The 16590-nt window shown below is 46.5% G+C and overlaps 1 protein-coding gene across 1 annotated transcript in view; it reads left to right on the top strand.

The window, feature by feature from the left end:
* CHAT (choline O-acetyltransferase) overlaps nucleotides 1-16590 on the top strand; it is a 180597-nt gene that overhangs the window by 55022 nt on the left and 108985 nt on the right. The window contains exon 3 of the mRNA XM_075347294.1: nucleotides 15235-15426. Within this exon, the coding sequence (XP_075203409.1) occupies nucleotides 15235-15426 (192 nt within the window). The remainder of the gene's footprint in view (nucleotides 1-15234; nucleotides 15427-16590) is intronic.

Here is a 16590-nt window from a genome sequence, read left to right as displayed (position 1 = left end):
ACATAGAATGGAGTTCCAAACGTTATTCCTTAATGTTAGTAGTTTTTCGTTTGTGAACCCTCCCCATACACACCTATTGCCAATCCACATTATACGCATATATAGCCTGGGTCTCAGCGTCCCATACACGGTAAGTTTTTTAACTGCATGAGAGGACACACACAAGCTAGGGACCCCAACGTAGAGAAATACTTTGGCGTAGTGTTGGGGCTCTTCTGCATTGATCAATTCAGTAGCTAAATTTCTCTTTATTCATATATTCATGGCAGTAATGCAGGTTCCATTTTTCACATTTCATTCTTACAAATAGCTATTGAATTTTTCATGTCAGTATTCACACAGCAGTTTCTGCTATTCCATGTATTCCCCTTCCATAGTCACTGGTGTGCATACCTTATCTCCCCATAGTGATGTTTTTTAGGTTTTTTGCACCCAGTTCAGACATAGAATTCGAGTTCCAAACGTTATTCCTTAATGTTAGTAGTTTTTCGTTTGTGAACCCTCCCCATACACACCTATTGCCAATCCACATTATACGCATATATAGCCTGGGTCTCAGCGTCCCATACACGGTAAGTTTTTTAACTGCATGAGAGGACACACACAAGCTAGGGACCCCAACGTAGAGAAATACTTTGGCGTAGTGTTGGGGCTCTTCTGCATTGATCAATTCAGTAGCTAAATTTCTCTTTATTCATATATTCATGGCAGTAATGCAGGTTCCATTTTTCACATTTCATTCTTACAAATAGCTATTGAATTTTTCATGTCAGTATTCACACAGCAGTTTCTGCTATTCCATGTATTCCCCTTCCATAGTCACTGGTGTGCATACCTTATCTCCCCATAGTGATGTTTTTTAGGTTTTTTGCACCCAGTTCAGACATAGAATGGAGTTCCAAACGTTATTCCTTAATGTTAGTAGTTTTTCGTTTGTGAACCCTCCCCATACACACCTATTGCCAATCCACATTATACGCATATATAGCCTGGGTCTCAGCGTCCCATACACGGTAAGTTTTTTAACTGCATGAGAGGACACACACAAGCTAGGGACCCCAACGTAGAGAAATACTTTGGCGTAGTGTTGGGGCTCTTCTGCATTGATCAATTCAGTAGCTAAATTTCTCTTTATTCATATATTCATGGCAGTAATGCAGGTTCCATTTTTCACATTTCATTCTTACAAATAGCTATTGAATTTTTCATGTCAGTATTCACACAGCAGTTTCTGCTATTCCATGTATTCCCCTTCCATAGTCACTGGTGTGCATACCTTATCTCCCCATAGTGATGTTTTTTAGGTTTTTTGCACCCAGTTCAGACATAGAATGGAGTTCCAAACGTTATTCCTTAATGTTAGTAGTTTTTCGTTTGTGAACCCTCCCCATACACACCTATTGCCAATCCACATTATACGCATATATAGCCTGGGTCTCAGCGTCCCATACACGGTAAGTTTTTTAACTGCATGAGAGGACACACACAAGCTAGGGACCCCAACGTAGAGAAATACTTTGGCGTAGTGTTGGGGCTCTTCTGCATTGATCAATTCAGTAGCTAAATTTCTCTTTATTCATATATTCATGGCAGTAATGCAGGTTCCATTTTTCACATTTCATTCTTACAAATAGCTATTGAATTTTTCATGTCAGTATTCACACAGCAGTTTCTGCTATTCCATGTATTCCCCTTCCATAGTCACTGGTGTGCATACCTTATCTCCCCATAGTGATGTTTTTTAGGTTTTTTGCACCCAGTTCAGACATAGAATGGAGTTCCAAACGTTATCCCGCAGCCATATAGGCCAGGTCAAAAGGGGCTGGGTAGCTGCTTAGTCGCTCCTCACGTGGGACTTCGATCTCACAGGCTCGCACCGCCATTGCCAGGCTCCTCATCTCATCCCTCCAATTTTCCAGGACATAGAGGAACTGCGTTTGAATCCTCCTGCAGAGTTGTTCAGTTTCTTGCTCGATTCAGGTCGCAGTCCCAGGAGCAGCGCGCTCTGGTGACCAGTCTTGTGCTGCCGCCATCTTGCCTCTGTAGTGCCCAGGAACTTTATCGCAGAGTCCTGGCGTCCCTGCTTCACTTCCGCTGCTACATGCTGTCACGCCCCCTTGCTTTTTGCCAGCCACTCACTGTCGTGCTGGGGAACTCTGGAAACCTCCGATTCCGTACAAACTCTCAGGACAAAGGGCTGGGCTTCGTCTTCGCATGCTTTTGGTCGAGAAGAAGGCGTTGTGGCATCAAAGATGGCAGAAAATGGCGGGAATGGGACTTTTGACATGCAGTTTGTATTCTAAGGCGCACGTCACCCAGGTTAGTGGGTCCTGTTCGGATCCTGTTCATGACGCCAAAAATTTGACGTGTGCCGCCCCTGCAGCGGTTGAACCGCTCGGATCCGGGGGTGATTATTCGTGGCTCAAGGGTCTTCGGACCTGGGGGCTAGTGGCCACACTCAAATGAAGAAGGGCGTATTTACAGGGGATTTGGTATAGTTCGTGACGCCAACCGTGGTGTACGGTAATTGGGAGTACCACCGCTGCCGTTGGGAGTACCCGGGGTGATGGAGTGGGGCAGCTAGATGTCGTCACCCTGCACGGGCAAGGGAAGACCCCGGGACTCTGGATGGTGGGGTGCAGGGCAGTGCAAGGCTGCTGGAAGCAGGGAATGACTATGTACTCACTCAGGCCAGTTATTGTGGTCTGGATGATGTTTTGTAAAATCATTACACACATATGCTGCAGGTGAACCAAAAGTCCCAGTGCACCACTGCTGCTTAGGAAGGAGAGCACGTCCAGGTATCTGCTCCCAATAGTATTGCTATGCTTTGTCCCAATTTAGTCCAGCCTCTCGGGAGTGTCGACTCCTCGGCCCCTCACACTCTGAGGGCCACTACTTCTTTTTTCCTGGGGGCTCCAACCCACGGTCCCCTCTTGCTTTGGAGAGTTTCTACTTCCCTTCCATTCCCTTTGATCCCCTGGAGCCGACTGACTTGTCACCTCCCACCAGTCTGCTTAACCCCTCGGTGGGCGGCCCTTTCCTCTTTAGACCTACCCACTGGTTTCTCTGTCCTGTACTGGTGTGAGTGTAGATTGGGGGTTTGAATGCAGTTGTTAGCAATACCATAGGATGGAACCTGGAACCAAGGACAGGGTGTTCTGCCCTATAAAGACAGGAGTGCAGTTCCCTGCGACACCCTGGCTAGTGCAGGGGCGTCACATAGGCACAAATAAGCAATATGTCATATAGTAACATATAAATATAAGAAAATTCTGGCTGCTATAACTATGAATGAACAGTATGGGGCATCTGCTGAATGACTCTTACTTCCAAAGGGGTGTGGCTAGGGGTGTGGCTAGGGGCGTGGACAAAATTTGCCACAGACTTTGTCCCTCTATCCTCTTTTCAAAAGTTGGGAGGTATGCCATTTGTAACACAATATGTTGTCATGGATTAAAATCCTACAGAGCACGCAAGGTCCTCCTGCTCATGCCAGTACATGTCCATGCCTGTTTCAATTGTGCCAATGACCATCTGGATGATCAATAGGAGGTATGGGAGAAAGGCATGTGGTCAGATGAGACCAAAATAGAACTTTTTAGTATCAACATAACTCGCCATGTTTGGAGGTTTAACAAGGGTAAGTACAACCCCAAGAACACAGTCCCAACCGTGAAGGATGGGTATGGAAACATCACACTTTGGGGGTGATTTTCTGCAATGAGAGCAAGACAACTGTACCATATTGAAGGGAGGATGGATGAGGTCATAATTTGCAAGATTTTGCTCAATAACCTCCTTCTCTCAGTAAGAGCATTGAAGATAGGTCATGACTGGGTCTTCCATCGTGATAATGACCCAAAACACAAAGCTAGGGCATCTAAGGAGTGGTTCTGCAAGAAACATTTCAAGGTCCTGGAGTGGCCTAGCCAGCCTCCAAAACTGAACCCAATAAAAAATCTTTGGAAGGAGCTGAAACTCAATGTTGCCCAGCGACAGCCCCGAAACCTGAAAGATCTGGAGTAGATCTGTATGGAGGAGAGGGCCAAATCCCTGCTGTAATGTGTGCAAACCTGATCAAGAACTACAGGAAACATCTGACCTCTGTAATTTCAATGTGTTCTGTACCAAATATGTTCTGCTTTTCTATTGCATCAAATACTTATTTAATGCAATAAAATTCAAATTAAATATTTAAAAATCATGCAATGTGATTTTCTGAATTTCTTTTTATTCTGTCTGTTGGTCACAGTTGAAGTGTATCTATGATAAAAATTACAGAACTGTCTATTCTTTGTAGGTGGGGAAAACTTGCAAAATCAGCAGTGTATCAATTATTTATTTTCCTCACTGTATAATCTTTTCCCTTTTAGGTTATCCAACTCAAAATAATGTTGTAAATGTAGGGCGCACACAACTGCCTTTCCCATATCTGGTGACATTACCTGATGGTGGTTCAGTTCGGCATCAAATAGAGCACATGAAAAGGGATCTCCCATCCTTCCTCCAACTAAGGGGTACTTTGCACGTTGCATCGTTGGGGTCAAATCGAAAGTGACGCACATATGGCACCGGTAACGACGTCGCAACGTGTAAAGCCTAGATGCGCCGATAAACGATCGCAAAAGCGTCGAAAATCTGTGATCTGTGTAGCGTCGGTCATTTTGATAATGTCGCACCAATAGGAGATACGATGTTGTTCCTTGTTCCTGCGGCAGCACACATCGCTGTGTATGAAGCCGCAGGAGCGAGGAACATCTCTTTACCTGCATCCACCGGCAATGCGAAAGGAAGGAGTTGGGCGGGATGTTTACGTCCCGCTCATCTCTGCCCCTCCGCTTCTATTGGCCGCCTGCCGTGTGATGTTGTTGTGACGCTGCACGACCCGCCCCCTTAGGAATGAGGCGGGGCGGCGGCCAGAGCGACGTCGCAGGGCAGGTAAGTGCGTGTGAAGCTGCAGTAGCGATAATGTTCGCTACGGCAGCTATCACAAGATATCGCATGTGCGACAGGGGCGGGTACTATCGCGCTCGGCATCGCTAGCCGATGCTACCGATGTCGCAACGTGCAAAGTACCCCTAACAGTATACATAAGATTCCAGAGCCAGCAAAACTTCTATTGTTTCCAAAAAATACCCAATCTGATAACACATCTGATAGCTGTTGTAAAGGCTTGCATACCTCTCAACTGTCACCAAACAAGTTCCCCATCCCACCAGCAGTGTCAGAGTCAAAGAAATTGAAAATTAAAAAAATATAAGGGAACCTGTTATATTGGGAAATGCTATTTACCTGCAGACATAGCTTTATTCTGCACTGAAATAATGATAAAATCATGCTGGACGTACAGCTACAGGGAGAGAATTAACTTATGTCCTCTCTGTAATCGATTGCTTTCAATCATAGGGGCGTGCATGAAGCGGTTATAGTCATCACTGACTATACTGTGAGCGCACTGCAATCCTTCCTGGACTTTATTTGACAGCTTGCTAAACTGACGCATTCTGCAGAGCAGGATGCCAATACTGAGTGTTGGTAAAGGATTAAAGCCACCAAAGAGGCTCAGAAGGACGGAGCGACATTTGACCTTTGCAACGCAGATTTTACTGGAATAGTTTGTGGGGACCACTAAGGTGCAAGAACTGCAGAAAAATCACAAAAGTGACCGCATTTTGGAAATTGCACACCCTAATGAATTTATCTACAGGTGAATTGACTATATGGCAGAGTGAAAATTGCATATATGCCATTGTAGTGCCCAATAAATTGTGTTCTCCTTGAGTTTCATGCAACCAGTAATTGTTGGTCTTTCTTAGCCTCTATATACAGTATATAGTATTTTGGCAATCTGTGGTTTAGGCATCATGTGGGGCTCAGAAGAGAGGAGGCTATTTGGATTTTGAAGCACAGATTTTACTGGATTTTATTTGGTAGGGGGAGCAGGAATGTCGCTTTTCCAGATTCTTTGACCTACAATCGTGGCCAAAAGTGTTGTCACCCTTGAAATTGTCCCAGAAAATGAATTCATTCTCCCAAACAATTCTTGCAATTATATGCTTCATTATACAAATGTTTATTTCCTCTGTGTGAACTGGAACAAAAAAAAACTGAGGAAAAAAAATTGGACATAATGTCAAACAAAACCCTAAAAATTGACAGGGAAAAATGGTTGTCATCCTCAACTTAATATTTGGTTGCACACCCTTTGTAAAAACTAACTGCAAGCAATCACTTCTTATGACTATCAACAAGCTTCTTACACCTCTCAACTGGAATTTTTGACTCATATTTTGCAAATTGCTCCAAGTGCCAGATATTTGAAGGTTGCCTTCTACCAACAGCAATTTTAAGATCTCTCCAGGTGTTCAATGGAATTTAGATCCGAACTCATTGCTTTCCACTTGAGAACTGTCCAGCACTTTGTTTCCCTCCATTTCTGGGTGCTTTTTGAAGTATATTTGGGGTTGTTGTCTTGCTAGAAGATCCATGATCTAGGACGCAAACTCAGCTTTCTGACAATTTGCACTTCATTGGAATCCAAATTCCTTTGGTAATCTTCAGATGTCATAATGCCTTGCACATAATCAAGGCAAATGGTGCCCGAGGGAGAAAAACAACCCCAAAATAACTTTGTACCTCCATCATATTTGACTGTATGAGCTGAGTTCTTTTTTTGTAGGCCTCATTCCATTTTCGTAAACAGTAGAAGGATGTTCTTTACCCAAAAGCTCCATCTTGGTCTCATTTGTCTGCAAGACATTTTCACAGAAGGATTTTGGCTTATTCACGTACATTTTGTCAAATTGCAGTCTAGCTTTTTATGTCTCTGTGTCACCACTGGTTTCCTCTTGGGTTTCCTACCATAGCTTTTCATTTAATTTAAATGTTCATGGATAGTTTGCATTGACTCTTATGCTCTCTAAGTTTGCCGGACAGTTTAATTTCTTTGGAACTTGATTTAGGCTGCTTATCCACCATCCGGACTATCCTGCGGTGCAACTTTTCAGCAATTTTTCTCTGCCATGCTTAGTGAGACACACACTGACACACAATGCAAAGATTTAGTCACCTTTTTCCCTTTTTATCTGGTTTCAGATGTGATTTTCATTTTGCCCACACCTGTTACTTGCCACAGGTGAGTTTGAACGAGTATTAAAGTATTAAGTATGCTTGATACTGTTATTTTCCCACAATTATGAAAAGGTGCCAACAATATAGTCCAGCTTATTTTGGGGGTTTGTGTGAAATTATATCCAATTAGCCATTTTTTTGTTTGAGTTTTTGTTTTGTTCTAATACAAACAAAGGAATTAAACATATGTATAACAAAACGTGTATAACTGCAATAATTTTCTGGGGGAAATACTTAATTTTTTGTGGAACAATTTCCAGGGTACCAACACTTTCGGCTATGACTGTACTTGTGAAACCCTCTATTGTTCTATTGACAGATCATGGACTTGAGTGGAGACTTTTTTGTGGGATTTGTTGAGGTTTTTATTGGTAGTATTTTGGAGTACATAACATGTTTTGATTGCTTTTAGTCCTCATTCGGTGACCACAGTTTGTGAGTCACGCACGTGTACTGTGTTTTTCACAGATAAAGCACATACTCATTATAGCCTAGGGTGACGTTTACACGTATGTGGTTTTTTGTGGCCCATGGCATAGAAATCAAGGAGATTTCTATTTGTTTATTTTTGGTCTGCATCATGGATGAACTTTTCCTACACAAGTCTATGGGTCTGTGAAAATTATGGAGAGCAAACAAATGCCATGTGTGCTGTCCATGATTAACATTGTAATGAATAAGGTAAATTAGCAATTTATGTATTTATTTTTCCATCGGTGAATATCAATTCACAGATTTCATTTACATGGGTCCAGCAATCCTGCATCAAACAGAGTGTAAAATCTCTGTTTCTATCTATTGCGATCACCATTCTTTTTATACTTGTAAACTGACTCACCATAATGCTATTTACTTCTTTTGGACATAGATTATGAATATGCAATATAATGTACATTTATATGCCTATAAATATCTCCTCCATCCACACTGGCCAATAAACAAATAGCATCCTCAGCATTATAATACAGCCTGCGAGGACTCCTAACACTACTACTTATATACCGCAGTCTACAGCTAATTGCATAATGTAAAGTGGTGCCTTCTGGCAGCTAAATTATTATTTTAATAAGCTAAATGCCAACCTTCTGGCTCTGTATGATTGATATACTGTATTCTACACAATGCAAGATATATTTAGCAGGAGGCTTCTTGCTTACGCACCATTGGTATATTCCAGTATGCACAAATCTAGGTGTTTTTAAGCAATAAAACTGTGAGTAAAATCCCCACTTGACTCATTAGTACAAAAAATCTTTAGACCTAGAAGATAGGAAGCTAATGGACAATGCTCAGTAGGAAACTTAAAGGGGTTGTCCATTAGAAATAAATAAAGTATCCTCATCTGCCAATCAGGTCTCGATTAAGAGATATCGGCGTTAGATTGCTAGGGTTCACATGGCATTGTTTTGCTTTGAGAGCCTTGCTGCCGATCACTGGACGTTATTGAGCTGCTGTACGCTTATATCAGATGAAAGATGGACAAGCCTCTGAACAATGGCTAAAGTCAGATGTCATTAGCACATGCCGGCTCTTTAAGAAACTGTCTAAATTAGAAACCGTTAGGGTCGTGTTATAGTTTATGGTATAGTAACATGTCACAATAAAGCTACAAGTGCAAAGTCTACAGGGAAATTGTTAATATATTTTCTAGAATCAGCGTGCCTTAGCATTGCATGGAGAGTTTACCTTTCAGAATAACTTGGATGAAAAATTAAAAACAAATCTGTCACAATGCCATGTAATTTACAAAGCCACGGCATTCTCTAAACCTCATTCATGAGTTACTCTGGATATTCAGTTACTTTTGGTTAATTAAGCCCAGACATTCGCCACATAACATCTTCCAGAGTAAATATGATCACCAAGACTCCTAAAGGAATCAGCAATATTTTGTATACAGCATTCCATTAACTTGAGTATTCTAGAAGACTTCAAAGGAAGCATAAAAAAATGATATACAAATTTCTGAAATATTTCAATAAACCAAAGAATAGATAGACATTAGGTTTTAACATATAATACAAAATGCTAAATGTGTTTATTGCCTTGCATGCAGTAGCATTTATCACTTAGACTCCTGTCTTATGGTTCTACGTTTCGCCTGTGTTCTCAGCCAGAAATTTGCTGACATCAGTCAGTTTATTTAAAAACAAAATGTAAATTCCACACTTTGCTTAGTTACTCACACATTTTGTGACTTTGAGCATTTTTACTCTAGTGCCAGCCAGATTCACCAATTTTTACAAAATCAAGTGAAGTTAGAGTTTGGCCAAGCACGCCCAAGAAATTTAGCATAATTTTAACCAGTGGGTTAAATTCCGACAGAAATGTTCTCTAGTTCCTGGCTAGTATACATTTCTGGCAGAGGCGCAAGGCAGTTTAAGGATGCGCCAAATCCATTAAAACACCTCCTAATACATCCAGGACATCTTACTCCATTATACAAAATGCCAGTATTAATGAATCAGGCCCTAAATATGTCTCATCTACACAGGGCCGGACTGGGACTAAAATTCAGCCCTGGCATTTGAAGGTACACATGCCCACTTGTCGCTTGGTGAATGTGTAATATTTTTGTGCACTTGTAGGTTGCAAGAAGTGAGGTGAGTGTGTCGCGGGCGGAGGAGGGGACGCCGCGCTCTCCCACTGCTGCTCGGGTCCGGCTGCCGCGGCTGCTGCGGCCTGCTGCTGCTCGGTGGCTCGAGCGATGGGCCGGATCCCGGGGACTCTAGCGGCGCTCCTCGCCCGTGAGTGAAAGGGAGGTTTTTGGGTGTGGGGATTGTTTGTTGTCCGTGACGCCACCCACGGTTGTGGTGATTTGGTTGACACCACCGCTGCTCTGTATGGGGATCCCGGGAAGGATGGTATGGAGCAGCCAGTTGTTGTGTTGCCCCTTCGTGGGTAGGGGTTGGTGATCCCGGGGCCCAGTGATGAGGTGGGAGATGCAGGGCTTGGTGGGGTGCAGGGACGCGGGGGCAGCGCTGTGCCTTGCGGCACTGTGGTACTCACTCAGCCTGAGACGTTGATACAGTTCTTGGTAAAACACACGGCTGGAAAGACGGTTCCCACGGACGGCTGCACTTGCTTTCCCTAGTAGGTGACGGTGATGTCTCTTTTCCTGCACCTAATGTTCCTGTGTTGGTAGCGATGGGTTCCCACCGGTAACCCGCTCCCCGGCTTGGATATGGGCCGGAGGAGCCCTACTTTGCCCGCAGGCGCTGGCCCTGAGAAACTGGTGCCCTGGCGGTGGCGGTGTCTCTCCTCAATGGTTGGACTGTTGTCTTCAATCGGGACTTGGTTGTTTGGAGACAGACGTCCCCTTCACTGACGGATTTGGCAAGTTTACGGCGACTCCTAGCCTTGCCGGGATCCGAGAGGCCCCTGCCCTGGTGCTGACTGTTCTTCGTATACTGCTCCAGACCGCCGGGCCACTACCCGTCCGCGGTCCTTCCAGCAACCTCCGAGCAGTCACCCCTGCGGACTATCACCGCCGTCTGCTGACCTTGCTGTCACTGTCCTGGCACACAGCCGGACCAACTTCAGGCTTTACTACTGTCACTTCAGCTTCTCTCTTTAGCTGTACTACAACTTCACTTCTACTTTACTTCACTTTCCTCCCTCCACTGTTTACTCCTCACTCTTCAAGCTCTCACACTAATCTGCCTGGTTTCTCCCGCCTCCAGGGCTGTGTACTCCTCGGTGGGCGGAGCCAACCGCCTGGCCCACCCCCTGGTGTGAACATCAGCCACTGGAGGAAGGCAACAAGGATTTTGGTAGCCTTGGTGTTCCTAACTGGGGTGTAGGGTGTGGTGGTGCAATGACCTGTGACCCCTGGCTTGCCCAGGGCATCACATTCCCCCTTAGCAAAATGCAGACCGTCCGCGGGCTGCCCGTCCAACACCGGTTTTATTTTCTGAAAAAGGTAAAAAGGTAACATATAAAGCATAATATCATCCCACAACGGGAGGTTCAGTACTTAAACGTTGCAAACGGTTTACGGTTACGGTCTCCGCTCTCTCCCACCCAAGTAACCTGGCCCTGATGCTGCCCCTAAAACCCAGGCAGCACCCCTTGACCCAAGTCCAGCACAAGTTACCCGAGCGGGATCTGTCCTTCCCCTCCAGAGGGTAGCCACCGGTTCCTGTGGTGGCTGGGCCCCAGCCTGCTCTGCTGAGGGCCCTCCCTCCAACCTGCCTCTCCGGAGGCGGCAATGCGGAAACGATAACGGTAAAACAACTTATTTACATGCCACTTAACGTTTGTGGTTGCCCTGCAAGTTCACGGGCTTGTCCATGGAAAGCTCTCCATGCAACTTTTTAAACGGTCCCCACGGGGACAACGGTGCCGGCAACGGCCGGTTTCCTCAATCACGGTCAGACAATCTGGTAACTGTTCGGTTATCATTTTTGCTTATCATCATCTGTAAACTTTCTCAAACAAACACACTGGTGGTCCCAAAGGGGACGGTGCAACGGTGCTCCACTGCCATTACTCTGAGTATTCGGCTTCATCTGAAGGAGGGGGTGCAGAACTCACTCGGCTCTCCTGGCTGCCCCTCAGTTTTGCATCTAGGGCGAACCACCCCCTCTCTCCACAGTGCCGGGTATACTGCACGATGTCACCCGGCATCAGGTTACGGCCGGGATGCTCCTCAGGCAGGTGGGCATTCACATCCCGCCGGGCTATAAACACTTCGGCCTCCAGGCCCGGTTCATATATAAACCCATAGCCCCGGCGGACATCAAACCGCCTCACCTGCCCTTCGTACAGCGGTCCCCGGACACGGAACGTTGCCTGACGGAGACTCTATTTTTCCCGGATTGCACGGGCCACCAGCTCCGCTTTCTTCCTCTCCCTCTCACCGATCTCCAGGCCCAACGGTACCGGCTCCCTGTCCCAGTACGGCGCTGCTGCGAGCTCCGGCGCACGGGTCGGGCCCCGCAAGACCTGTTGGATATTGCCCACTGCTGGTACTCTGGGCGACAGGTCCCGCGGTGACGTGGCCTTAGACGCTGCCTTGCATCGGCAACCCGGCGCAACCTCAGCCGAGGTGTGGGGGATGGGCACAGGGGCTTTCCGCAGTTGGGCCTTCGGCTACCTATACCTCCGGCGGTCACAAGGCGCACCTCTACCCAACGGCAGAGCAGTAAGATCCTGTTCGTGACGCCAAGTTGTCGCGGGCGGAGGAGGGGACGCCGCGCTCTCCCACTGCTGCTCGGGTCCGGCTGCCGCGGCTGTGCGGCCTGCTGCTGCTCGGTGGCTCGAGCGATGGGCCGGATCCCGGGGACTCTAGCGGCGCTCCTCGCCCGTGAGTGAAAGGGGGGTTTTTCGGTGTGGGGATTGTTTGTTGTCCGTGACGCCACCCATGGTTGTGGTGATTTGGTTGACACGACCGCTGCTCTGTATGGGGATCCCGGGAAGGATGGTATGGAGCAGCCAGTTGTTGTGTTGCCCCTCCGTGGGTAGGGGTTGGTGATCCCGGGGCCCAGTGATGAGGTGGGAGATGCAGGGCTTGGTGGGGTGCAGGGATGCGGGGGCAGCGCTGTGCCTTGCGGCACTGTGGTACTCACTCAGCCTGAGACGTTGACACAGTTCTCGGTAAAACACACGGCTGGAAAGACGGTTCCCACGGACGGCTGCACTTGCTTTCCCCAGTAGGTGACGGTGATGTCCCTTTTCCTGCACCTAATGTTCCTGTGTTGGTAGCGATGGGTTCCCACCGGTAACCCGCTCCCCGGCTTGGATATGGGCCGGAGGAGCCCTACTTTGCCCGCAGGCGCTGGCCCTGAGAAACTGGTGCCATGGCGGTGGCGGTGTCTCTCCTCAATGGTTGGACTGTTGCCTTCAATCGGGACTTGGTTGTTTGGAGACAGACGTCCCCTTCACTGACGGATTTGGCAAATTTACGGCGACTCCTAGCCTTGACGGGATCCGAGAGGCCCCTGCCCTGGTGCTGACTGTTCTTCGTATACTGCTCCAGACCGCCGGGCCACTACCCGTCCGCGGTCCTTCCAGCAACCTCCGAGCAGTCACCCCTGCGGACTATCACCGCCGTCTGCTGACCTTGCTGTCACTGTCCTGGCACACAGCCGGACCAACTTCAGGCTTTACTACTGTCACTTCAGCTTCTCTCTTTAGCTGTACTACAACTTCACTTCTACTTTACTTCACTTTCCTCCGTCCACTATTTACTCCTCACTCTTCAAGCTCTCACACTAATCTGCCTGGTTTCTCCCGCCTCCAGGGCTGTGTACTCATCGGTGGGCGGAGCCAACCGCCTGGCCCACCCCCTGGTGTGAACATCAGCCCCTGGAGGAAGGCAACAAGGATTTTGGTAGCCTTGGTGTTCCTAACTGGGGTGTAGGGTGTGGTGGTGCAATGACCTGTGACCCCTGGCTTGCCCAGGGCGTCACAAGTGTAACATATAACATGTAGCCACTACTACGTCCAGTATTGAAGCTCAGTCCTATTTATTGCTCTTGCTGACCTCATCAGGCTGCTGCATGTCGGGGTCCCAGTCCCAGCGCTATTGTAGTGCCCCCCAGGGCAGGTGGTTAACCTACTCATTGCCGGGCCATTGAGGGTCGGGTCAGGCGATGTCACAGGTGACCTTCCATTGCCCCGAGGTGTACAGTAAATGAAGGGAAAGTGGGGTGATTGGGAAAGTTTGTCATGATGCCACTTGCAGAATTCCTCACCGGGGCAGGTGTTATGGCAGCCGGGATGGTGTCGCTCCCCACAGTCAGAACGGGCTCCGGGTGGATGACGACAGGAGAGGTTGCAGTCGTCGGCGCCAAAGCGCTGAGCGGTGACGCCAGTAAGGACAAGGCGACAGTCTTTGCGGGTTCAAGGTGTCTTTTACTCACAACTTCAGTTGCCAGCCCAGTAGTACAGGTCACTGCCGTGATGGGCTCCAGACGATCCCAGATTCACGGAAGGTCAGAACCGCTGCCGTAGTCTGTGGGCCCTTCCTTGCTGCGCTTTGTAGTGCGGGTCCCTTTGGCTTGAAGCTACTTAGAGTACCTTCCATATTAGGTAGAGTCTTGTCCCTGATGCCAGTAGCGTGGATCCCCTTGAGTCTGACCGTGATCTAGGACCCTGGAAACCTAGGTGCCACTTGGCTCTGGAAACTTGTAGTGGTTAGAGAGGCATGAAACCATTCCGTCCGGCAAAGTCTGATGGTGCAACTTGGAATTACACCACCCTAGGGTGCTGCACCCTGAACTGCGCCGGCCCCGGGGAAACTGACACGGTATCCCCACAGCGACCGTTGAAACTCCTTTGTCCCACTGGAGCTACCGGGAAAGACATCCACTCGCTATCTCTCCTGCTGGAGAACCCTTGCTAGTGTCTGTGACTCCTAACTCCCCCTAGTGCCTGCTCCTCCTCTCACCCAGGTACTAAGCTAGTGGATTGGGGCCCCTGTTGTGATGGTGTCCTGTAAACGCCATACTGTCGGCAACCCCTTTGGTACCCCGCCCTAGCCTAGTCCCCGGTGGGGGGAAGGGAGGAAGGGGCAACCCTTGTATGTATGTGGTTGTGTATGGTGGAACTGGCACCAACCTTCCCTGGATCCATGATCAGTACTACAACCCAGTTGGAGTTCAGTACCCTGTGGTGACCAGAGCCTCAGGGGCGACACACTATCACTGTTCAAACATATTTACATCTGCAGTCACCGCGATTCTCCTCAGCAGTGTGCATGCTAGGCAGCATTATTTCCTTTGCACACACGATCGCACTGCACAGCAGGGTCGGGGCGGTGCAGAACAGCGCTGTCTTCTGGTTCTGCTGCTTTCAGCTGTGCAGTGCGATCATGTGTGCAGGGCAAATTAATGGGTGCACACTGCTGAGGAGAGTGGCGGTGACTGCAAATTGAGTGACCCACTACAGGGACGGGCCCTTCTGGTATTTGACAAGATTCGGCCCTGTGTGTGCATTACCATGTGACATAAATAAGTAACCCTTCTATTTGTATAATCCAGAGACTAACTTAATTATAAATAAAGTATATCAAATTTATTAAATCTCAGTAAGCGTTGTTTCTGGTTGGGAACAAATAAGAACAATTCAATGATTAATATTCTGATTTTTTTTCAGGGTTTACCAAAGCTGCCTGTACCACCGCTGCAACAAACTATGGATCTGTATCTGAAATGCATGAAGCATTTGGTCTCGGAGGAACAATATAAGAAAAGCAAAGGAGTTGTGGATAGATTTATGATGCCTGGTGGTACAGGGGAAATGCTGCAACAAAAATTGGAGGAACACCGAGAGAAAACTGAGAATTGGGTGAGACTTAAAATCTTGTGCAACACCAAAGGGTATTTTAATGATATATTCATTAAAGGGTCATATAACAAAATACACAAGTATGAATTAGTAAAGTAACACCAGATGTAGATATGGGCTAACTTCACACTCATGACTCACATTCATTACAGCTTGTGCACTGGCCAGTATGATGACATATTTTGGGGTCAATATACTATTTGTGGCTAGTATTGCTCAAAGATTCCAGCTCACTGGCAGACACAGACAGAAGAAGGCCCATGTGCAGGTACAATATAAGGTGCCTTTGAAGTTCATGAAATCATTACACTGGTCTGCGACTAAAAAGCTGTTTGATTATTTTCATCTAATTTCCATGTATTTTGGTGTGCTGAAAATGAAAAAAATATTGAAAAAAATCCTGGACGTCAGAATTTGCCACAACATGCAAAATTCTCTTCAAGTTTAGTAAATTTTACATAATTTTTTTTTTTTTTTTTTTTTTTTTAGAGTTTTGAAAGTCAAAATTACTATTAATTAATTCACATCAATGCATTGAAGATATATAATGCAAAAAAAATAACTTTCAAGGAAAAGAACTTTCAGAGTGAGCCAATGAAACCACCATCAACATTTTACAAGCTGAATGAGCGGGCTCTGACATGCTCGGGCTTGTTTCAATTGTTTTATCTTTGTTCTCGCCTGTTCACCCTTTTTAATCTCAGTTCGTGTTAGCTCTTCATATTCAACCATGTTTCCCAAAATTAGCATTATCGCTCAGCGGAAGTGTATTAATTCGCCTGACAGTTTCTGTTACGTTTGTGGTGAATATACAGTATTGAAGCAAGAGCTGAATATTACAGACTTTGTGAAAAAAGTATATTTCGCATATTTCGGACTAAAGCTTGGAGATCAAGATAAAGCTTGGGCGCCTCATAAAGTGTGCAAACGGTGTGTTGAGGACCTCCGAAATTGGTTCAAGGGTAAGAGAAAAGCTTTCCGTTATGGGATTCCTATGGTATGGCGAGAGCAAAAGAACCATAGTGACGATTGTTACTTTTGTTCATGCGATGTGAAAGGGTATAATTCAAAATGGAAGCATTTCATTTCATACCCCAATATTCACTTAGCAATTTGTCCCATCGCCCATGGCACAGATATAGTACCCAAGGCCCCTGCTATCTT

Source organism: Anomaloglossus baeobatrachus, chromosome 5 (assembly GCF_048569485.1).
Source record: "Anomaloglossus baeobatrachus isolate aAnoBae1 chromosome 5, aAnoBae1.hap1, whole genome shotgun sequence".
Classification (NCBI taxonomy): domain Eukaryota; kingdom Metazoa; phylum Chordata; class Amphibia; order Anura; family Aromobatidae; genus Anomaloglossus; species Anomaloglossus baeobatrachus.
This window is presented reverse-complemented; position numbering and strand designations above follow the sequence as displayed.